General features: G+C 44.6%; 1 protein-coding gene across 11 annotated transcripts in view; it reads left to right on the top strand.

Annotated features, from left to right (window-relative positions):
- KCTD6 (potassium channel tetramerization domain containing 6) overlaps positions 1-23,627 on the top strand; it is a 54,683-nt gene extending 31,056 nt beyond the window's left edge. For 2 of the 11 annotated variants that reach the window (XR_009009409.1, XR_009009408.1), the window contains 4 exons: positions 4,116-4,256; positions 5,131-5,204; positions 7,342-7,472; positions 9,135-12,179. Coding sequence is in view for 6 of the 11 variants with exons in the window: in XM_057554168.1 (XP_057410151.1) it covers positions 20,972-20,998; positions 22,251-22,937 (714 nt within the window). In the remaining 5 variants the exon portion in view is untranslated. Of the gene's footprint in view, positions 1-3,839; positions 4,257-5,130; positions 5,205-7,341; positions 7,473-9,134; positions 12,180-13,334; positions 13,517-13,699; positions 13,916-16,368; positions 16,388-18,298; positions 18,411-18,834; positions 20,999-22,250 lie in introns of those variants that run through there. The other 9 variants (XR_009009407.1, XR_451957.2, XM_057554167.1 and 6 more) reach the window with 9 other exon arrangements.
- Positions 23,628-24,891: the final 1,264 nt, after the last annotated feature.

Raw genomic sequence — 24,891 nt, 5'->3', positions numbered from 1 at the left:
AGGCTCTGGTTCATTTGAATCAGGGCTGCTCACCCCTCATGGTGCAGCCCTGGAACAGAGGGCCTCCTCTGTGGCCTGCAGCTTCATAAACTTGGGTTTAGTCTGTCAGCACTGATTTAAAGAGATTTGGTAGTTCAGTTTACTTCTGGGAAAAAACTGACATTCACAGCAGGGTTTGGGGGCTAATAGTGAAACCTGAGCTGGCTTCTTCCCCCCTGGAGGGGCGGAGTGAGTTAGATGTTTGCACGGAAGGCTGTGGTGTCAAGTCTACAAATTCGCAGGCCTTATGCTTTCTCCACTTTAAACCGAAAGGTGTTGCAACATACTTTTAATTGCTAAACCCTAGCTGCAAACCCAAATCTCTGGATTTGATAAGAATTGGGTGTGAAAGGCTGTGAATAATGGTGGTTTTCTTTCTTTTTTTTTTCTTATAAATTTATTTATTTTTATTTTTAGTTATTTTTGGCTGCGTTGGGTCTTTGTTGCTGTGCGCGGGCTTTCTCTAGTTGCGGTGAGCAGGGGCTACTCTTCGTTGCAGTGTGCGGGCTTCTCATCGCACTGGCTTCTCTTGCGGAGCACGGGCTCTAGGCGCGTGGGCTTCAGTAGTTGTGGCACACGGGCTCAGTAGTTGTGGCTCGTGGGCTTTAGAACGCAGGCTCAGTAGTTGTGGTGCACGGGCTTAGTTGCTCCGTGGCATGTGGGATCTTCCCAGACCAGGGCTCGAACCCGTGTCCCCTGCATTGGCAGGCGGATTCTTAACCACTGTGCCACCGGGGAAGCCCCCTAATGGCGGTTTTCTGCCAGGTGTGTTTATTTGTTCCTCCTCTCCTTCATTTGCTTCCTTGTTTGTGCCTAAGCCCAGACCAAAGGTGTGCTCTCCTCGAGGTGATAGGCCTGTAGAGGTGACTACAGTTTACTTTCATTTCTATTCCTTGCTGGAATCTATGGACCTTGTATCTACCCCAATCTCCTGAGAACGAGCAACTCTGAATTCTTCTTGCCATAGCTGGTTGACTGACTGATTGTACATCTCAAATGCAAAACTTTGCATTTTCAAATACTTTTGTGTCTGGTTCAGAAGTGACAGAAAAAGAGAGAGCTTGCTGGTGGTACTGTCTTCCCTAAAAAATAAGAAATACCCTTCTAGGTCTGTTTAAAAAAAAAATTTTTTTTTTTTTTGGCCTACTGAGACTTCTTCAATTCTTCCGTCATTTGGGCTTCCTAGCTCCCAGCCAAGCTCACTCAGGATGGGATGCCCTGCAGGGTTTTGGCAAGACAGTAAGAACTGGCCTTTATTTCTTTATTTATTTGTTTTTGGCCATGAGGCATGTGGGATCTTAGTTCCCCTACCAGAGACTGAACCTGTGCCCCCTGCATTGAGAGCGTGGAGTCTCAACCACTGGACCAACAGGGAAGTCCCAGAACTGGCCTTTAAATCCTGGCTCGGACACTTGCTATTTGTGTAACCTGGGCTCATCATATACCTCTCTGAGTTTCCACAAAATTTCCATAAAACAGGAGCAATAATAAAACGTACTTCAGGGATATTGTGAGTATACATAGTAGGCACTCAATTTCTAGTTCTTACCTCTATTAATTGAATCTATCAATTTAAACATCAAACTTAGGTCCTTCTGAAAACTCTTTAAGTAAAGAATGCCATGGATGGATGGATTTAGGAATTCATGTTTACCAATACAGCTTAAAGGCGACGTTTCAATAGGATGTTTTTAGTTGCAAGGAAGAGAAAATGCTGACCCAAACTGGCATAAATAATAAGAAAATACGTTACCCAACGGTGTGATGGTTGATTCAGTGGCTTACTGGTGTTGGTAAGGACCCAGGTTTCCCTGCTGTCTCTCAGCCTCCTCTGCAGTAGGTTGTATCTACTCGTGGTCACAGGTAACTGGAGCAGCAGGTAGAGGCATCATACTTAGACACAGCAATATCCAGAGGTAGAACAAGGGGGCTTTTATTCCAGTGTCCTCTTCTTCGGAGCCAGAAAACCTTTCCCAGAAACATCCCATCAGATATATCCTTACATTTCAGTGGGCAGAACTGAGTCGCATGCTAGAGACGACTAATGAGAATTAAACTAATGAGTCGTCTAATGAGACGACTAAGATGGAATTAAACCACTTAGGATTTATCTCTAAGCTAGGGATGAGGTGAGCATTTCCTAAGTCACGTTGGGGAGGATAGCTCCTTGAATGAAATCCAGGTTCCATTAGCAAAGGAATATGGGGAGGGTTGTTTTGATCACCTCCTCTTCACCCTGTTAGTGAGGAGGGATTCCCACCCTAGGGTTATGGGGGTGACCAAACACACGACACTTGACACTGGGCAGATGAGACTGACAGCAGTTTATTAGTCACCTATACTCAGCCTTGGGGAGGAGGACACCACACACCATGCAGGGCCACATGGGAGGTACACTCGAGAACACAGTATCTGTAGTCACAAGAGGTGAGGTGCCCCTTAGTTGCTGCAGGAGGATGTGATTGGCTTGTTGGAATAATTCCGTGGGCTGGCAGGAACTGAAGCCCACTTCTCAGGGATAAGCAGGAACTGTGCCTGGTCCCTTCAACAAGAAGGGTTATATGGCTAGGGGACCTTATGGGTGCAGCATAGTGGGGAGGGGGACTTGCAGTTAGGCCATTTAAGGTCCTCCCAATTTTATCAGATGTCAAGGCAGCACATAATATTGAACTTTAATGTTAGGGCTTAACACCACAGGGATGGATGTGGGATATATATATATGTGGCAGATGACCATCCATCTGAGCAACCATCCCTTCCTGCCTTCTGTCATCCATCCATCCATCCGTCCGTCCGTCCATCCATCCATCCATCCATCCTCTGTATCTTCCACAAAAGATTGACTTTCTTTCTGCTTCTCTGGTTGGTTTCCATGGTGTCCAGCTCATAGTTGTTTGTGAGTGGTCAACATTTGGATCAGCCCTTCTAGTCTTGTCGCCAACTCTTCACCTTTTTCAACTCTGCACTAGCCAGCAGAGTCAACTCATTGACTCTGGAATGTGCTTTGTTCTGCTGCTTCTTTTGCTAGAACCATCCTCCTCTCTTCTCCACTTGTCCAAATTCCCTCTCCCTTGAGCCAAATCCCTCATCATTCAAACACACCTTCTCTCCCTTCCCTGAATTCTGGTTCTTCATGTCAGCCCAGAACCTTTGTGGCAGTTGCTTTGTGTGAGTGCATAACCACACAATCATCGAAGTCCTGTGAAAAATATCCATGATACAGATACAAAAGCAGTATGACTAGAATCTCTAAGTGAACATTTATCTAGCACCTGGCATGTAGAAGGCACTCAATAAAAAAGTGTAGAAATGGTCAATAAAACACCTGAATAGCCTTAAAATTCTGAACATTATTTTTAAAAGGCTGCGTATTGATTGATATGCAGAGATTTTCAGGGCTCAGAGAAATGATTTCTCTTTTTCAATCTAGGTCACCGTTTAATTGGCTTCAACATTTGCTGCATACACCCTTAGAATTTTCACATTACCTATGCACTGTCTATGTTATTACTAACATGTTTCTTTAAATTGATTCATTTTAAAACCTATTCTAGATCTAAGCAATAGTATCTGTGACATCGGGGGCTTTATGTGCTAGTTATTTTCATGTATCTTAGAAAAAATACACAATTAAGATATCAAATAATTGTCTATGTGACACCTAAACTTATTTTATGTGACACACTTGGGAATCTCTGATCTTGCTATATTCATATCTACATAATTTATGATAAAAAGCCAGTCAGACACAAAAGACTACTATTGTATGTTTACTATTGTATGCTTTTTTTTTTTTAAAGGACTGACAGCTTCCATTCCTTCCCCGTGTATGCTTTTATATGAACATTTTAGTAAAGGCAAAACTCTAGAGACAGAGGGAACAACAGTAGTTGCCTGGCGCTAGGGATGGAAGTGGGGATTGACCTTGAACAGGCAGCAGGGAACTTTCTGGAGTGACGGAAATATTCTAAAACTGGATGGTGGTGATGGTTGCACACTGTATGAATTTAGAAGAATTCATCAAACTCTATATTTAAAATGGATACACTGAATCTTTTGTAAATTGTATCTCAAAGAAGAAGGAAGAGGAGGAGAAAAAGAAGAAAGAAAAGAAATAATCAACAAGGAGGAAAGAAATAATCAACAAGGAGGGGGCAAGACGGGGCTTCTGGAGTCCTGGTGATGTTCTGTTTCTTGATCTGGGTGTTGGTTACAAGGTATGTTCACTTTGTGAAAAACTAATCAAACCATTCATTTATGCTTTATGCACATTTCTATATGAGTGTTATATCCCAGTAACAAAATTTACTAAAAAGAAGAAAAAATCAGCCAAGGTAGGGACACCATTTCTTTCCAAGTAATAAAAAGTTATTACTTTCCTGTTTATTATTTTGTATAATCACATTGCCCTGGCAATTTAGTTTCATGACCTTAGGTGTTCAGGTTTTGTGTGTCTTAATACAGAAAGGGTTATAAAAAGATACATTTAGCTACTCACACAAGTGCTATAAGAATGTCAGTGGAAGCAATTGTTTCTTAATTATTCATTGCAATTATCAACGTGGACAATATTCAACTTGCAACCAAAATAAATAGATGTTTTAAGAGACCTTGGTGGAACAATCAAATCATCAATCTCAAAAAGTAACCCCCTCTCTCAGCCCAGTTCTCCCACTGCCTGCCAGAGTTTCAATTCTATATTTATCTCTTCAAATCAGCAGTATAGCAATTAGTTATTATAATAAGAGCTACCAATTTATTGTGTGCCGACTTTATGCGAGGCCCCGCATTATCAGAGTTTTCCGTACTTTAATTGCCTCACTTCATTTTCACAACAACCCTGCCACAGAGTTGTTTTATTCTACTTTATAGTAGAGGAAACTGAGGCTGAGGGGTCCAGGCCCGCATTACTGGTGAGTGACAGAGCCAGAGAGCCAGCTGGAGTCCCACCCAGTGTGCTTTGCTCTGTCTGGGACCTGACGTCAGTAACAGGAAATAAGTGATAACGTGTAGAATTCTGAATCCCAAAACATGGCTCTTTACACGGTTACTATAGTTACTTCTCTACACGATGCTCTTGTTTTTTGCCAGGATAACAATGGATCCACTATTAGCCATTGAGGTGTTGAACCTCCACCATCATCATGAAACCCGAGGACATTTCAGTAGGTTTAAAACAGTGTTCCTGCCTTTTTTTTTTTTTTTAATTTATTTATTTATTTATTTATTTATGGCTGTGTTGGGTCTTCATTTCTGTGCGAGGGCTTTCTCCAGTTGCGGCAAGCGGGGGCCACTCTTCATCGCGGTGCGCGGGCCTCTCACTATCGCGGCCTCTCTTGTTGCGGAGCACAGGCTCCAGACGCGCAGGCTCAGCAATTGTGGCTCACGGGCCCAGCCGCTCCGCGGCATGTGGGATCCTCCCAGACCAGGGCCCGAACCCGCGTCCCCTGCATTGGCAGGCAGACTCTCAACCACTGCGCCACCAGGGAAGCCCTAATCAGACCTTTTATTTCAGAAGCCCCTGGGATATTAACAGATCCTGTACTATGGAAGCTTTACAAATATTGTTATTTGCACCTTGTGTGAAACATAGGGGCTTTCTAAAGGTAATACGGCTGTATTTTAGGCAGAGTCCCACAGGACTCATAAAAGCGATGCATTTGGGTGGGTGGGGGGGTACACGGGTGCTCCCTCAATGCGTTGAGGGAGGGAGAGGGCATCCAGGCAGGAAGACGTGTGGAAAGAGAGGACTTGGATGTATTAGGAAGAAGAGACTCCGCCTGGGAGGGACAGGACAGAGGGGACAGGAGCTGTGCTTTTCAAGTGAATAAGGCTCTTGCTAAACTAGCAAACCCACGCGGAGGAAGTGGTTTGGATTAGGAATGAGGCAGGAGGAACCAAGGCCTGAAATGTGTTACTGACAAGCATTTAGAGCACTGAGCTGTCAGGGAGAATGAGAACTCAGAATGGGGAGTTGCCTTGCCTCCTGTGTGCCAGCTGGCCATGCTATGGTCAGGCAGCTTGATTCCCTTTGGGCATCTATGGGCTCTCAAGGCCTGTGCACTTCGCAGATATGGCACACGAAGACGCACACGGGACTAAAGGCAGAGGCCAGATCTTCTGATCCCTTTAATTACAGAGTCATGAGGATGGTGACATCCAAGGACGACCACAGGGCCTCTCTCTCACCACTGGTGAGAACCAGATTCCTTCCCCTGGTTCTGTAGCTCCCAGCAGAGTTTTGGAAGCTGATTAAAGAGAAAATCTGTAATAATAGGTAATTAGAAACCTTACAAAGAGGAAAAATGCTCTTATCAAACTTACCAAAGCATCTCCATGGCTGGAAGCGGGGAAGGCATTGGAAACCTCGCCAGCAGCAAGGGCCACTTGTGCCAGCGGTTGGCCGAGAGGCTGGGGCAAGTGTGCAGAGGGACTGGAGCTGGTCCCCAGGGGTGGAGTGGGGAGACTGTTTAGAAATGTGTTTCCCAGTCAGCAGCCAGTGGGTAAAAGGCTAAGGAAAGCCTTTTACCAGCCCCAGGAGAACCTCAGCTGGTGAAACCAGTGGCACAACGACCAAAGGCGACTGAGGGGGAGAAAGGGAGAGACACACACACAAAAGAGACAGGACCCACCACCAAGAAAGGCTGAGTTGAGTGGGTTTCTCCACTGGCCATCCACTTGGCTATTCAGAATACCCCAGGAGGGTAGTTGGGAGGAGTTCAGCAAAGTCTTGGGTCCAGATAATCCATGCAATTAGCTGCTTTAAGGTCCCTTTCCTCTTGGGGTCCCTTGGGACCGTCTGTCCCCATCTTGGGAGGGGTGGTGGGAGGTAATTGTATGACCACAGGTGGCTGAGTGTAGGTTTAGCCCCCAGGTGACCTGCTTGGACTTCGATAGCTCTCCAAGCAGTTGATCAGCATCCCCCAACCTTTGGGGGCACCTCCCTACCCAGGGGATGGTCACAGCCTTTCTCCAATCTATGGCTGAGGCATACACTCCCACCCTGCTCCCCGCAGGACCCCCCATTTGAATGCTCAAGAGGCTGTTGGGGAAAACGCCCTGAAGGGACACAGACTTTCTTTTTTGCATTCCTGGTCCACCAATCCTAAGGCTCCCTGAAGCAGGGGGCAGCGTGAGGGGCTCTAAGTGACAGAGGTGAGGTGGGGTGGGAAGGGGTGCTCCCCGCTGTGGGTAATCATCCAAGAGATTCATGCTGCTTTGGGGGCCGAGTTTCATTTGCTGGTTCCTTTTCCTATCTTGTTTACTGTTTTCTCTTTGGTGCTCTTTCATTTCTCTACTCAGTAAACCATACTGCCCAGGGTTATGGCCAGGGTTGTCCCAGGTGAAGCAGGACACCCTGAGTGAAGACTGAGACACAGCCTTCTCTGTCAACAAGGTCACGTTCCAGCTGGTAATGGACAATCATAAACGGAGTGAGTGTTTATGCTCAGTGGGGGCCAGCAGGGGGGTGGTTTGGGAGCCCAGGGACGGGGAGGGGTTGAGGCCAAGGAGATCTCCCAAAGGAGGGGGGAATTGGTGCTGGTTTGTGCTAGAGTTGCCAGATAAAATACAGGACGGCTTGTATTTAATGCAATATTTGTGACAGACTTATACTAAAACAATTATTTGTTGTTTATCTGAAATTCAGATTTAACTGAGCATCCTGTGTTTTCATTTGCTAAACCTGGCAATCCTAGTTCCTGATGAATATACAGGAGTTAGCTGAGTAAATAGAGGGACAGGAGGAAAGGGCATCCTGTGGAGGGAACAGCACGTGCAAAGACCTGGTGGTGACCATGCTTCACTTAAGGAACTGAACATTGCCCAGTGGCTGCAGCATGGAGTCCAAGGGGAAAGGGAGGGGGCAGAGAGAAGGCACTGAACTGTCACCTGTTTGTTGAGGATGTGCTAGGTGCCAGGCACATTGTGAAGATCTAGGGTGCTGTTGTGAGCCAGACAGACACAGGGAGCCCATGGTTCAGCTGAGAAGCAGTGAGGGGAGGAGGGAAGGACAGGCACTGTGGAAGTTATAGCTGGGGGACATCAGCCTGGCTGGGAGGTCAGGGAAGGTCAGGAAGGGCCTCTCTGAGGAGATGACAACATGCTGAAGGACGAGGAGACAGGCTTGCCCCGGGCTGGGGGAAGCGTGTTTTAGGCTAAGGGAACAGCATAATGGAGGCCCTGAAGTGAAAAAATGTGCAGCGGGTCCCAGATGCCAAAATGTGGCAGAGGGGCTGGGGTCCTGAGAGAGAGAAGAGGTGCAGAGGAGGGGGCTGGACAAGTGGGCAGGGGCCGGATCCTGAAGGCAGTGGGAGCCATTGAAGGAGTTTAAAGCAGGCAGGGTGACACAACCAGCTTTGTGTTCTTAAAGGTGACTCACGGTGGAGAGAAGAGGACGGGTGGGTAGTGTGGCGGCAGAGAGAATGAGGGAGGCCAGGAGGGGCTACTGCGGATGCCCAGGATGGACAACTTGGTGGCTTGGCCCGGCGCGATGGTGCTGGAGATGGAGAGAGAGGGAAGGAGAGATGGATCCAGGCTGCACTGAGGAGGAAGACTTGGCAGGGCTGGGTGATCTGGCACGGGGATGTGAGGGGGTGGGAGTAGCAGGCATGACTCAAAGCTTCTGGTTTGGACAGATGGGAGGATGGTGGCACCACTTGCTGAGCTGAGCTGGGGACTTGGGAGGCTTGGGGGTGGTGAGGCAAGAGGGTTCAGGTTTGCACATGTGGAAGGTGAGGAAGCTGGTGGCGGACCATGGAGGACAGACTGTGAACGAGGAGAAACCCAAGGGGAGGCAAGCAGAGCTGTGTTCAGATCTCTTCTCAGACTTGGCTGTGTGGCCTTGATCACCGACTTCACCTCTCCTTGCCTTCATTTTCTCACCTGTATTCATGGGATGATGTGGGTCATCTTCACAGTTGTGGGGGTGTGGTGGGAAGCCTCCAAGATCACCCCTAATGACCCTGCCTCCTGGTATTCAGGTCCACGTGTGGTACCCTCCCACACTGCAATAGGGTTGGTCTGTGAGACCAGGAGACTATGGGTATGTCACTTTCAAGGCTGGGTTATAAGAGACATTGTGGCTTCTCTCTTAGATTGCTTGCTCTGGGGGACGCCAGCTGCCAGGTTGTCAGGAGAGGCTCATGTGAAGAGGAGCTACTGCATTCTGCGAAAAACTACATGAGTGAGCTTGAAGCAAATGTTCCTGCCCCAGCCAAGCCTTCAGCTGACTGCAGCCCCAGCTGACATCTAGACTGCAAGATCCGCTACCTACCTAATCTGCTTCCAGAGTCCTTCAGAAACTGAGATAAGAAATGTTTGTTGGTGGACTTCCCTGGTGGCTCAGTGGTTATGAGTCTGCCTGCCAAGCAGGGGACATGGGTTGGATCCCTGGTCTGGGAAGATCCCACATACCATGGAGCAACTAAGCCCGTGTGCCACAACTACTGAACCTGCGTGCCACAACTACTGAAGCCTGTGCGCCTAGAGCCCATGCTCTGCAACAAGAGAAGCCACCACAATGAGAAGCCCGAGCACCGCAACAAAGAGTAGCCCCCGTTCTCCGCAACTAGAGAAAGCCCGCACGCAGCAACGAAGACCCAACGCAGCCAAAAATAAATAAATACATAAATAAATTTATTAAAAAAAAAAAAAAGGAAAAGAAACGTTTGTTGGGGGACTTCCCTGGTGGTGCAGTGATTAAGAATCCTCCTGCCAAAAAAAAAAAGAGAATCCTCCTGCCAATGCAGGGGGACACGGGTTCAATCCCTGGTTCGGGGAGATCCCACATGCCGCAAAGCAACTAAGCCCATGTGCCACAACTACTGAGCCTGCACCCTGAGCCCGCGCACTGCAACTGCTGAGCCCACGTGCCACAACTACTGAAGCCCACGCACCGAGAGCCCGTGCTCCGCAACAAGAGAAGCCACCACAATGAGAAGCCTGAGCATCTTAACGAAGAGTAGCCTCTGCTCGCCACAACTAGAGAAAGCCTGCAAGCAGCCAAAAAAAAAAAAACAAAAACAAAAAAAAGAAACGTTTGTTGGGAATTCCCTGGCGGTCCAGTGGTTAGGACTTGGCACTTCCAGTGCCTGGGACTGGGTTCAATCCCTTGTCGGGGAACTAAGATCCCCCAAGCTGCGTGGTGCAGCCAAAAAAGGAAGAAAGGTTTGTTGTTTTAAGTCCCTAAATTTTGGGACAACTTATGATGCAGCAATAGAGGACTGATCCAGAGGATAAAAGCACTTAGCATAGTGCCTGGCACATAGTAGGGGCTTTAGGAAATGCAGCATCTGTAGGTCTGGAGTTATGGATTTGGGAATCTTTGGGCTTAGAGACAAGAATGGAATCCACAGAGGTGGCTGAGCCAGTCCACAGGGAGGAGTAGATGGAGAAGAGAGTATGGCCTTGGCCAGAAACCTGGGCATAAGGAGTGGGTAAAGCAAGAGGAGGAGCATCTCCATGAGTCTAAGAGGAAGGAGGAAAACTAGAACAGGGTTCGGGGAAGAGGTTGTCCCTAGGAGAGTGTGGTCAGTGACATCACTGCAGGGAGGCCTGAGAGGAGATCTGAGGAGTGTCTTTCGGATTCAACAACAAGGAGTTTTCTGGTGGCCCCACGAGAGCTATGCAGGTGGAGAAGTGGGCCCTAAGGTCAGATTGAAAGCTGTGGGTTGGTATATAAGGGTAAACACTTTCTACCCCCAAGCCCCAAACCAAGATGGTTTACAGGAGAATCCTATAGAAAATCTAAACCACAGAAAAACCCCAATCTTATAGAAGCTGCTCTAGTGAGTAGACACCGATTCCTTAATTTATTTTTTTAAAAATTATTTATTTATTTATTTATTTGGCTGCGTCGGGTCTTAGTTGCGGCACGCAGGATCTTTGTTGCAGTATGCGGATCTTTCATTGCAGCACGCGGGCTCAAGAGCGCTCGGGCTCAGTAGTTGTGGTGCATGGGCTTAGCTGCCCTGCGGCATGTGGGATCTTAGTTCCCCAACCAGGGATTGAACCCCACGTCCCCTGCATTGGAAGGCAGATTCTTAACCACTGGATCACCAGGGAAGTCCCCCCTTAACTTATTTTATGAGGCTCATGTAACTTTGATAGCAAAATCAGACAAAGAGAGAATAAGACAGGAAAATAGTAGGCATATCTCATTCATAGATACGGACACAAAAACTCTAAATTATTAGCAAATGAATCCAGCACTATATTGGAAAAAAAAGCACATCATCAAGGAATGCATGGATGGGTTATAGTAAAATCCATGGTTGTAATTAATTACATTAGGGGGGAAAATCTCACATTTGATAAAATTCAACACCCATTCAGAATAAAGCAGAATGGTACATCCTTACTTTGATAAAGGGTATCTACCAAAAATCTACAACAAACACCATATTTAATGGTGCCATATTAGAAGCAGTCAAGAACAAGATAAAAATGTCACTATCATCATTGTTACTCAACATTGTGCTGGAGATTTTAGTCAGTGCAGTAAAATAAGGAAAAGGAAGTAAAGACTGGACAGGAAGATACCAAATGTTATTACTTACAGACTCTATAACTACTTACATAGAAAATTCAAGAAAGCCTGTAAACTTCCTAGAACTAAATTAGAACTAAAAAAGAGTTTGCTGGATATAAGGTTATTATATAATATGAACTACATTTCAGTAACCATCAATAGGTTATAAAATACAAATTTGAAAATATAATTTACAATAGTATTAAAAACTTTGAGATGTGTAGGAATTGTTCTGAGAAAACCACTGACAAAATTAATTCCTCTCAGTTTTTAGTTGAGGAAATAGAAGCCCCGAGAGGAGAAATGACTCCTCCAAGGACACCAGTAAGCCAGGGGCAATTTTGGATTTTCAGTGGCACCAAATCCTGGAGATCTGTGTTGGGTACTTTCAGCATTACCTTTCTTCTGTAAAAAATAAAACTCGTATTTTTCTGATTATAAATTCAGCATCCGTGCATTCTAGAAAATATAGAAAATTCAGAAGAACATTTGGAAGTAGTAAGTCACTAATATTCCCATCATACTGCCTAGAACTAGGATCAGTGATTTCGTGTATTTCCTTCAAAATTTTTGCCTGTGTATATTTACATTTTTAAAAATAAAATTAGGATTATACCATGTATACCATTTTGTGCACTGCTGCTTTTCACACACATTTCCCTGTATCCTCACCTAGTCTTTTTGAGTATGATAATGTAGCACTCAGTTATGTTGATGAAGCATATGTCATTTATTTAACGTATTGAGTTTTCAGAGAAAAACCAAGTATCAGATATGACTGTGATGATCCTGCAGATAAAAGTTAAACCCCAGAGGCAGCTCACGCAATCGCAGCCATGAAGCGCAGGTGAGTTTCCAAGGCAAGTGGTTATCCTGCTGAAGGGGAAATGGCAAATACCAACATCACATACCTGGTCCCACCTGGAAAGGGTTGGAGATCTGGTTAGCAGGAAGTGAATGGGATTTGGAAACAGTCTATGCTTCGAGACCAATTAGCTCTGAGACTTTAGGTAGTTCCCCACTCTTTGCAGCCTTGGCTTCCTTCGTGGCGGTAGCGGCGCCAGCTTCATCTAGGGCCGGCTCCTTCAGGCCTCAGAGCCTTTGCACTAGTCGTTTCCTCTGCTGAAGTCACTCTGCCCTTCTCCCCACCTGGCTGCCTTTCACTACTCCCCGACAAGGCTGGAGAGGTGACCTTACTACCTATCCCACAGAAGACAAGGCCGGGAGGTGCTCTGGCCACAGTCCCGGAGTCCAGATCTTCCATAGCCACTGTATCTGAAGCAGAGGTCCCCTCCCCTTATTCTCCATCTGATTCATGTACCTCCCAACATTTATAATCATAACTTGTCATTATTTTGGCTACTGGCTGTTTCCTTGGGTCTTTTCTGTTTTCTCCTCTCATTAGGACGCCCCTCCCTCTTGGTGACCGCTTTACTCTCCAGGCCTGGAACATGGGAGTTCTCGGGGCCCCATGAGAGTTCGTGAAATGACAAGAGAAACAACTGTGGGGACCCTAGGCCTGAGAACTTAGCGAAAACTGCCGGGGTCTGGGCTGATCCCAATCTGCAGGCGGAGGCGGGACGTCGGGCGGATTCTGGGCGGAGCCTCAGGGGCTCGATTGGGGCGTCGGGGCGGGGCTTCGGGGCTGCTGCGGAGCCGGTCTGACCTAGGCGCCCAGGCTACGCCTGATTGAGTTGCTCTGGCCGCTTGGCCCTCCGGCCACCATCCCACGCCGCCGTTAGGGGGCGTCTGCGCTCGTGGCGCCGCGTTTCGGCTGGGAAGGCGCCGCCCGCGCCGGGCGGCAGGAGCCGCAACTCCGGGCGCGGGATCAGTCGTCCCTTCTGCCGCCGCCACTGTCGCCGCCGGGCGCGGGCTCACTCGTCCACGCGCTCTCGTTCTCCGGCCGCCGGCGTCTCCCGGACCGGCCACCACAGCTGCCGCAGCGCAGTGAGTAGTAGGGGCGGGCCCACGGCGTGGGGGCCCGGCTCGGGAGGGCCGGGCACTAGCAGAAGCCCGCGCGGAGCGGCCCGGGGAGCGGGGTTGAGGAGAATCCGGGCGGCGGCGGGGCCGCACTGAAGGGACCGTGGGGAGCCCGGGCGGCGCGCTCCGGGGCTGGCACAAGCCCGCGGCGGGCTGGCTGCGGCCGGGGGCCGGTCTTGGGCGGAGGTTCCGGGCCCCGCCCGGGCGGGGGGGGACGTGCGGGTTCGGCGGACCCGGGTTCCAGGCTCGGGTGCGTGCCCCCTTCCAGGCCCTGAGAGTCTCCCGTCCCACGCCGGGGCCGGATCGGGGCGGGGGACTCCGCCTGCGGGCAACAGCGAAGCCCGGCCCGGACGGGAGCACCTCGAGGTTTGCTCGAAAATGATTGTTTGGGGTGGTGCTTATTGGCCACCGTTTGCCTTAATTTAAAGCCTACGCCTTAGGGGATTTTCCACCCCAAAGAGACTGATTCCAGCTGAGTTCTTTATGCTCAGATTTGTGTGTGTCAGGGCATTTTTAATGCTGGATGTCAGAGGTGATAAATGGCCGTGGAAAGGGGGAGCCCCTGAAGCACCTGCCGGGCTGTCAGTGGTGGAGGCTGTGTCTGGGGGGTGGGACTCGAGAAATGAAACAGAGATCCTGTTTGGATATTCTGCTGAAGTTATGTTTCTGCAAGTATACCAGTTCTAGGACAAGTTGATAATTCCAGTTTTAGGGCTTTGTGATAGAAGAGGTTTGAGTGGTCAAGAGACCCGAGGTGACCTGGTTTGGCTAAGAATGTGTGGGGTAGCCTAAGTGTCCCTTACTCTTTCCCCTTGGCATGTTCATTTTCTTGCTGTCACAAATACCTAGGTACATGAATGATCCCAAGATAGGAAAGAAGGGAGGGGCCAGCATTTAACACAGGACTGAGCCCAAGATTGAGATGTTTTCAAATGAACAGATGTGTAGCTAGGAAAAGGAAAATCTTTTTACCTGCATGGTTGGCAGGTTGAGAGAACTTGCCCTTTGGCTGAGAACTATCAGGCCATACTAATACTTCATTTTGTATAACACCGTAGATATTAAGGATTGAGTGGTCAGGGACCTCCATAGATGCCATTTCTAAGGTTTGTGTGATTTGAATTTTCATAAATCATATTTTAAAGCATTACTGCATAAAGGAATTCTAGGGTTCTATGAATCCCTCAGTGTGTCTTGGATTTTGATATTTGGAGTCTGTTTAAAATGGAATACACATATTTATTTGGATTGGTTTTACCTTGTAGATAATCCTGAGTCATGCTTTAGAGAAGCTGCTTCTGTGATGAAGAGCTCAGATGTCTGGTGGTCTCTGTGGAAGCCAGATGCTTCCCTTTACCTGTAGTTCTCCCTTCTGGAGCTCGGGGGAAAGGAGGATGGTGTCGGGGAGACTGGAAGCAGATTAAGAGGCCTTCTCTTCCATGTATGACCTGTCTCCATGCCCGTGCTCTAAATTACTTGTGTTCACACTCTCAAGTTTCTCAATTTACCACAGAAATTTTATTTATGGTACTGCCACTAGTATTTTCACATTTGTTTGATACTTGTCAGTTTACCAGTGTGGTTTTTTTTTAATATATTTATTTATTTTGGCTGCGTTGGGTCTTCGCTGCTGTGCGCAGGCTTTCTCTAGTCGCGGCGAGCGGGGGCTACTCTTTTTTTTTTTAAATTTATTTAATTAATTAATTAATTTATTTTTGACTGTGTTGGGTCTTCGTTTCTGTGCGAGGGCTTTCTCCAGTTGTGGCGAGCGGGGGCCACTCTTCATCGCGGTGCGCGGGCCTCTCACTGTCGCGGCCTCTCTTGTTGCGGAGCACAGGCTCCAGACGCGCAGGCTCAGCAGTTGTGGCTCACGGGCCCAGTTGCTCTGTGGCATGTAAGATCTTCCCAGACCAGGGCTCAAACCCGTGTCCCCTGCATTGGCAGGCAGACTCTCAACCACTGCACCACCAGGGAAGCCCTAGGGGCTACTCTTCCTTGTGGTGTGCGGGCTTCTTATTGCGGTGGCTTCTCTTGTTGCGGAGCACGGGCTCTAGGCGCACGGGCTTCAGTAGTTGTGGCTTACAGGCTCTAGAGCGCAGGCTCAGTAGTTGCGGCGCACGGGCTTAGTTCTCTGCGGCATGTGGGATCTTCCCGGACCAGGTCTCGAACCCGTGTCCCCTGCACTGGCAGGTGGATTCTTAACCACTGTGCCACGAGGGAAGTCCTACCAATGTTTTTTGATTCATGATCTCATTTTCTTTTCTGCAAGAAGCAGCTGGGCATAAAGAGTGATTTACTCAGAGTCTCATAATTAGTAATGGAGCCGACTTGGGATACACATCCTCACTGGTGACCAGTTCTCTTTCTTCTGCGCTGGACTGCCTGTGACTTTAGAATTCTAGTCTGGATCTGTTACCCTGTAGGCCAGTTGTTGCCTTTGTGTTGTGCCCAAGTGGTATAATTACTTTTGGGAAGGTGCTGTTATTCCATTTTATTTTACAGAAACTGTGGGTAAGAGGAATTTTATGGTTTTGTGACTGTTTGTGACAGCTCTTTAGTATTAAAGTCACTTTTCAACGTAGAGCACCTTTCTCCTAGACCACAAAAGGATTAGTTTTCGGACAAAACAATCCATTTCTGCAGTGGTTATGGTTGGGGTAACCTAACACCATAATCACATTCCCCTTGTGCGCCTGGCTACCTATGCCACCTTGTATGTGAATGTTAACCCAAAAGACTCCTTTAGATGTCGCTGAACTAGTTACTATAAAAAGTATTTCACTTTCAAACTCCCACATTTCAAGAACAGAGAAATTCAGCACAAAGGTAATTCTGAGGGTATGTATAGGTGGAATTTATTGAGTCTTCTTTTCTGAATGCCAGACACAAAGATTTCAGTAGGAAGGCATTTTAAAAGGGCTACCTGGAAACTTTGGGAAGGCGGTAGTTATACATTTTTATTATTTATTCAAGTTTGGAGGTGTGTATTGCAGTGTATAGGTTATTATGTAGGAGCAGGACTTTTAGCCCGGAGAATTCTTAGTCTGTAGCAGAAATGATAAACCCAGAATATTTGTGTTAAATTAGTTCATCATAACCATGAAGCCTGTAATTGAGTTCTGCAGTGGTGAGGAGAATGACTTTCAGGTGTTCTTATGCTATTCTTTAAGTCATTAACTTGTTGAATTGTGCATTTTTCACATTTGCTACTGTGGAAAATTCTTAGCTGTTTCTTTTAAGACTTTTATAAATTCTTGAGTGTGTGTGTGTTTTCCTTAACGTAATTATCTGCTAACATTACACTGTCAGAATTTGTACATTAGTCATAATTTTCAGTACTGCTTTACATTCTTTGGGAACAGTCAGCTGGTTGTTTCCACATGTATTTTATTTGCACCAAAGGTCAGCTCTTTTCAGGTGAGCTGATTTTACAGGGTCAGATGTCTTTCTTTGAACTTTACAATTGTTTGTGCTTGGCTGCATTCACTGTTGTTTAAAATGATTGTTAGTAAGGAAAGTCACTTTAAAGGAAAATTTTTTTCATTGTTACCTTCATAATCTCCATTCCTGGACAATTTTCTGAAATGTTGGATTTTTCTTTGTCTTCATCAAGTAAAACAGGCCCATTTGATGCCCATTTCAAGATCTTCCTTCAGCTGCCTGTCTTGTGGTCCTTTAATTTCTCATTAAGCCCTCCACTGGAGAGTGCCAGAAGGGAGAGAAGATGAAAAGCAAATGAATCATTTTCTAATTGTTAGCAGCTCTGGAAAATGACTTAGAAATTGAAGCTATTCCGGAAATTCTTTTGCATTATGTTTTATTTCATTCATCTGCATTGTCTCTGAGACGGTCCTAATAGTCATCAATTCAGAGGTCGATTATCCAGCTATTGGTTGACCAGGAATCTCTTTGCTTTTTTTTTGGTTTGCTTCTTGCTGTATCTGAGCATCTTCACAGAGGATGTTTAGAAGTAAGGTGCAGAGATAAAATTTAAACTAATGAATACTATTTTTTCCCCTTAGAGCTCTTTAGTGAACGTTTTGATTTGGGGGGATAGTTTAGTAGTTGTTATTGGAAGTGACTAATAGTAACTTCATTTTATTTTGATGTATCTTACACACAAATGAAGGGAGGCTTTTGGGTACTTTTTAAGAAACATGGGCTTATATAGATTCCCAAATTGCTTTCCTGAATTATTAAGTTTGAGGTTTTATTACATCTTTGTACTGGAACAGAACCTTGGCTTTTGCTGTGGAACAGGTTCAGGGGCATCATCTAATTGTGTGTGTGTGTGTTTGCTCAAAAAGTTATCTTGTTTTGATTTAGCAGTAAAAAAGAAAAAAAAAAGGATTAATAGTGGACAGTCCTTGAATAACAGCTGTAACTTTGATGATGTCTGTTTTTTTACTTGTCTTTGGTCTCCCATTTCTTACCATTCGGATATTCATGGAGTGGAGTTCTTTACTTCACTTAAGACAGAGGACAGGGCTTCCCTGGTGGCGCAGTGGTTAAGATTCTGCCTGCCAATGCAGGAGACATGGGTTCGAGCTGTGGTCTGGGAAGATCCCACATGCTGCGGAACAGTTAAGCCCGTGCACCACAACTACTGAGCCTGAGCTCTAGAGCCCGCAAGCCACAACTACTGAGCCTGCGCGCCTGGAGCCCGTGCTCCGCAACGGGAGAAGCCACTGCAATGAGAAGCCCGCGCACCACAACGAAGAGTAGCCCCCATTCACCGCAACTAGAGAGAAAGCCCACACACAGCAATGAAGACCCGATGCAGACAAAAATAAAATAAATAAAATAAATAAGTTAAAGAAAAAAAAGAAAAGACAGAGGATAGCAGCCTTCAATTACACTAGTGAGTAGGTTCTTGCTATTTTGCTTCAGGGGAATTTTTACAAACCCATTATGATTGCTCACTTTGAGTTACTGTTAAATTTGTAAATAAATCCCTACTGGGTGGATAGGGTTAATAGATGGCTGTAGGGGTGTTTTAAGTTAATCCTTTCGATTTCTCATTTCTTGGATTCTATTCTTTCAGTTTCTATCCGAGGAGGGATTTTATGGAAAGATCTGGACTAGGAGTCAGGAAACCCAAGCTCTTGTTCAGTTGTTAGTTACTTTCTAGCTGTGGGGACTTGAGCAAGTCTCTTAATCTGTCGGTTCTCTCTTTTGCATCTCTAAAAGGGGGATAGTTATTCACGCTCTGCTACTGTATCGGGAATGTTGGGGGGACACTCCCCCCGCCCCCGCCCATTACTTAAATTGTTTCTTTATTCTAGAATCCCTTTTCAGGTTGTCCTAATATGCCTGCAGAGCTCCACTGAGTAAGCTCTTCCCGGAAGTCCTCCATTTTCACGTTTGGAATGGTTCTGCGTCTTCCTTCGCTCAGGTCTCTGCCAGGCCATTTATTATATAGTACTTTTTGTTTGTTTGTTTGTTTTCATTTTTGGCTGGGTTGGGTCTTCGTTGCTGCACGTGAGCTTTCTCTAGTTGAGGCAAGCAGGGGCTACTCTTCGTTGCGGTGCGCGAGCTTCTCATTGCGGTGGCTTCTCTTGTTGTGGAGCACAGGCTCTAGAGCACAGGCTCAGTAGTTGTGGCTCACGGGCCTAGCTGCTCCATGGCATGTGGGATCTTCCCGGACCAGGTCTCGAACCCGTGTCCCCTGCATTGGCAGGTGGATTCTTAAGCACTGCACCACCAGGGAAGCCCTTATATAGTACTTTTGAATTTTATTCTGTACTTCAGTTGCTGCATGTTGCCTTTCTTCATGGATTGAAAGCTCCACGAGGGCAAGGACCATACCTTTCCTCGCTGTACTCTCCAGTAAATGTTGGTTGACTGAATTATTTTTGAGGCTGTCAGTAACAAATACTTCAGGTGATGGGAAAATGCCAAAGATGGGCATCTTACCAGAACTTTTGGATGACTGGCCTTTTAAATCGCTCAGTTGCTGATCTACTGATCTGTCTGTTGGATCAGTAACTCAATCAGGTGCTCGTAATACAAATTGGTAAAACGTGTTTCTTGGTTCTGTTACTTCAAATACTGTTTATGAAGCAAGTCAGAGGAATGAAAGGTTGTCACAACAGCCCTGAATTTGACATTTGTTCCATTTCTCACCCTGTACCATGTGGAGACCTATCTATATCCAACTGCTGAGTGTGGAGAATAAAAACTGAACCCACGTTGTCTGGTCCACATTTTAGCTTGTTTGCTTTGAAGAATTTGCAAGGTAGAGAAATAGATGCTTCAGGCTCTGATTTCAGCCCCTGCTGTGCTATGCAAATGTTCTCTACATGCCTGAGTGACCTTTTGAGAAAGAGCCTTTGTGATCTTCTGTAGCCAGGGCCTGTTCTGGGAATTAGTGTGCCAGATTCCTCTAAAAGTGGGGAAAGTGAATCTGTGCAAAGACCACGTTAACAAAAAACAAACAAACAAACAAAACAGTGCTTTTCCTGGATAAATACCGATAACTCCATGTTTCTTACTGTCTCTTGCCAAAGCTTTTGAAATTTGCTCTGGAGTTTGCTTTGCCGGGTGATTTGGGGAATGATGTGTGTGAGGGAGAACTGACTAAAGCAATTCAGTAGCTGGGAAACTGTTAAAGTACTTTTGAATTCTAGATAAAAGTAAATTCAAACTGGCATCATTAGTATCTAGGTGTGTATCAGTGTCTTCAGACTGGCTCTCCATAGGTGCCAGCTGACTGACTCTCAGATTTGTAAGGTTCTTTTTGCCCCCTGCTGTGCTTTAATGGTTTGGCATTTCACTGTTTTCTATTTGTTTTGATTATTGTACAAAATGAAATGTATCGTTATTAAAAGTATAATTAGTTTTTCTATTTTACAAAAGAGCTGCCATTCTGACATATTTCTCCTGGAAAGAGATACCGGTGTCTTGGAGGTTTATGGTTTTTAATGCTTTTGCTAAGGTGTTTAGTTTATATAGCTGAAATGCTGATGAAAAAGTTTTCCCTTTCTCTCTTTCTCTTAACCTTTTTGATAAGGATCATCACAGGCTTGTACCAGGATAAGGTTGTAGAGGTAATCGTAGTGTTCTCCTGTAGGAATTCTAAAAATTGAATTCTCAGAGAAGGTAGGTAGAGTTTGAATGACTGGTTTACTCACTAGGCTCTACCTTCTTCTCTAAGTATAGGATAACTCTTTCTCTGTAAAGATTTGCCGGTCTCTTGGGGACCCATAGAAGGCCTTAGAGGAATCCTTTCCTCCCCAGATCTTTGCCTTGTAGCAGGTTTTAGTTGAGCCAAGATGAGTAGTTTTCTGGTGTTTGACCTGCTCTGTTGGGTGAGAAAGCTTTTCTATTCTGTTTTCATAGTTACATGCACTGTCACATGTCTTTTTCTCTTCCCCAAGTTTCCCTGGAACCTGGGCTCCCCGAGACGCAGCACTGGAGCAGATGGATAATGGAGACTGGGGCTATATGGTGAGAGGCTTTTGCAGATGCGTTTTGAAGGCTGGCAAATTATTTTTGTGTGTCTTTCCCTGCCTCTTATGTATTCTTAGGTATAATACATCTCATAAGAATGAAAATTATCAATGGTGCAACCCCCCCCCCCCAATTAGTTTAGATGTATTTTTTGGGTGTTTTAACTTTGTTTGGTGTTTTTAGGTAAGCAAGCTCAACATGGACTCTCTATGTAACTTTTTATAATCATTTATTTTTTTGGTCTTTAAAGTATGTTGCCCTTAAAACTCTTCCATCATAGAGTAGTGACTGTTAAATGTCTAGTAGGTAATGGGTAGAGAGGACATTTTCTTGTGGTTGGGGAGGTGTACGGTTGAGAAGGTGCCACTTCTCCCACTAGAACTTTTTTTCGCATGTGCATGTGTCTTCCTATTTTTCTTTTCCTTTGGTAAGAAATATTTTATTTGTATGGTACCTGTCTTTATCTGTCTTATTTTATTTCTTAAATATGATTTTAAAAACCAAAGATACGTATTATTTAGAGAAGCTTGCTTTTCAAAATTAAAGGCCAGATTGCAACATTAATATTACAAAAGTGAATATACTATCAGATTATGAAATTTGAAAGCTGCTATTATCCATTGGGTATATGAGATTGTGTTGACCAAACTGTGTATTTTAACTTAGTATTTGATACTGTTATTTCCATGAAAAAGTTAGGAAGATTAGTTCTACACAAATTTTTATTTTTAAAATAAATTTCATGGTTTTTCCCCCTCTTTTTGAGGGGGAAAAGACAAAAGAAATATTGAAAGTAGATGTTTTATGTTATCAAATCATTTTTTATTCTATTTTATGTTAAATTGAGTTAAGAAAAATGAAAGTTTTTTTTTTTTTTTTTAATCTGAAAAAAACTTAAATGAGTATATTTTAGTTTGGCCTTTCTCCTCCCATAATATACTCTGACCTGAAAACTTCTCTCTAGATACTGGGCCTGAAATAAAGTGGCTTTGGAAGCCATGTCCTCCTTTTTTAGTGTAAGGCTTTGAAGAATTGGACGTATCCCTTTTCTCTTTTGAAAGCAAATGTTAGATCCCTTCATCCGGGTGGGTTTCTCACTGAAAGTAAAGCTATATTTTGCATCAGTGGATTGCTAGATGTGTTGTAGCCTGAATCTTTTGCTTTGCTTGTTACCACTGATTTTCTTAATTTGTCAAAGTTAGGATTTAAAAAAGTTTCAGATGACTGATCATTTTTTAAAAAATTTCAGATGACTGACCCAGTCACGTTAAATGTAGGTGGACACTTGTACACAACGTCTCTCACCACATTGACACGTTACCCGGATTCCATGCTTGGAGCTATGTTTGGGGGGGACTTCCCCACAGCTCGAGACCCTCAAGGCAATTACTTCATTGATCGAGATGGACCTCTTTTCCGATATGTCCTCAACTTCTTGAGAACTTCAGAGTTGACCTTACCCCTGGATTTTAAGGAATTTGATCTGCTTCGGAAAGAAGCAGATTTTTATCAGATTGAGCCCTTGATTCAGTGTCTCAATGACCCCAAGCCTTTGTATCCTATGGATACTTTTGAAGAAGTTGTGGAGTTATCTAGTACTCGGAAGCTTTCTAAGTACTCCAATCCAGTAGCTGTCATCATAACCCAATTAACCATCACCACCAAGGTCCATTCCTTACTAGAAGGCATATCAAACTATTTTACAAAGTGGAATAAGCACATGATGGACACCAGAGATTGCCAGGTTTCCTTTACTTTTGGACCCTGTGATTATCACCAGGAAGTTTCCCTCCGAGTCCACCTGATGGAATACATTACAAAACAAGGTTTCACAATCCGAAACACCCGAGTGCATCACATGAGTGAGCGGGCCAACGAGAACACAGTGGAGCACAACTGGACCTTCTGCAGGCTGGCCCGGAAGACAGATGACTGACCTCCAGCACTGGGAGAAGTTCCTGGAAGTGGGCTCTCCAGGAGATCCAAGAGGCTGATTTTTTTTTTTTTTTTTAAATCACAGTGTGAGATTTTTTTTTTTTTAATATTTGTATTTATTTGAAGGCACTGGGGACCCGAAGGAAGTTTTGTGCTTTAGCAGGACTCCTCTGTGTTTTGCTCCCTTCACCCTGAGTATGCATGTGCCTGTTCAGAGCCTCCAGATACCTTTTTTATAAAAAGAAGTCTGAAAATCATGATGGTATATAATCTACCCTTAACAGAGCTTTTTTTATTACAGTGCTAAAATGATTTCTGATTAAATAGTCCCTAACTCAACTAGAAGGCTAAAAACGCAGGAATGAAAGAATAAACAGAGTACTCATGATGCCTTTGGGAAAAATCAAAACATCATGTAGGGTGACCTAGTTTTCAAACCAATAAGCAGTATTATAATATTAAAGGAAAACTGTTCCAATCATTTAAAAGTACTTGTTAAGTACTGCTTTTTACAGTTACGACAACTGTTTCTTTCTATGCATATAAATCAAGCAACCAAATATGTAGCCATGGAAATGTCTGACTAGAAATATTTATATTGGCTTCTGAATACAAAATGTCCCTGTGATAGAAATCTTACTTCTTATGCCTGGTGCAGTATAATTCCCAAATGTACTGTCTACCAGAAAAAATAAATAAATAAATAAATGAAATATGAAAATTAGGTTTGTATTTATTGATTATCGTCAGTTAAGGGGGAAAATCATATTCCTTGTCTAAAATATGCATTGTTTTATGTCCCAATAAATGCTGCCTATAGCACATTTGTATTTGATTCAGGAGGACTCAGTGGAACTTTAGGATGCGGTTTATAGAATTCTACTATGCTGTTGAAGCAGGGAATTGATGGCATTATTAGTTTTGTCTAAAAGAGTGCATATCTGGACAGTGAACGTACAGTTTGACAAATGTTTTTCCAGTAGGACTTATTTTGAAGATTATAGATTTTTCTTCAGTAAGCCACCAGTTGTCATTGCTCCATGACCCTCATTCTAGCTTTGTATCGAGCACAGGGACAAACTGACTCTTTAGCCATTTTATTCTCATATATTATGGTGACCCACAAATGTATTTTGTTATTAAGGTTAAATTTCTGAGGAGAAGAAAACTGCAGTGAATGAAGGATCTAGAACAGTTGGAAATATTATGTACTTTTTAAAATTTTACTGTAGTCTTATTTTGCATAGTTCATTTGATTCTGTTTCTTGGAAGTTACTGGAAGGATTATGTTAACTATAGTGAAACTTCCTAGTTTGCTAGAACACCTTTTAAAAGAAAGTTCAGAAATTTCTTCCCTGTTGTCTAAGGGAGGAGTAGAGTCCTGAGGCTGTGTGCCCCGGGGAAGCTCACTCCTTTTCTCCTCTGAGAAGATTCTGAAATTCTCTCTTTCAAAGGAGGATGAGAACATTTACTTACATCCATTTTTGCCCACGTCTCTCTGAAAACTTAAGATTTGACAAATGACCAATATCCAGAAACCTGTAACTACCCCATTTTTACCATCTTCAAACTAAAATTCCCTTAATGTTATTGGTAGGTTGCTGTGGTTTCAGTAAATGTACTAAGTATGAGGTTATCTTTTTAGAAAATTGTCATCTGCTTCAAATTGATTAGTGGTTACCTAAAAAAGAAACAAGAAAAGGAACAGCCCAGCCAGTTATGTGTTGTTGAGTTAGCTGAGGTGAATGAAAGATGAAATTATTTGGGTTGAAAACAGGTATGGAAATGGGAATAAATAGTTGTTCCAAGGTTTTAAGAGTTAAACATCTGTGAGGTCTCTTCCTTGTCCAGATTACTGGAGATAGGTTTGCTTTTGGTAAATTTTCTCAGATTTATAAATTATTAACAATTAAATGATTATTTATATGAGTAAATTAGGAAAAGTAGCCCGCTGA

The sequence above is a fragment of the Balaenoptera acutorostrata genome, chromosome 10, assembly GCF_949987535.1.
Source record: "Balaenoptera acutorostrata chromosome 10, mBalAcu1.1, whole genome shotgun sequence".
Classification (NCBI taxonomy): domain Eukaryota; kingdom Metazoa; phylum Chordata; class Mammalia; order Artiodactyla; family Balaenopteridae; genus Balaenoptera; species Balaenoptera acutorostrata.
The sequence above is the reverse complement of the archived record's forward strand: the minus strand, read 5'-3'. Positions and strand labels throughout refer to the sequence as shown.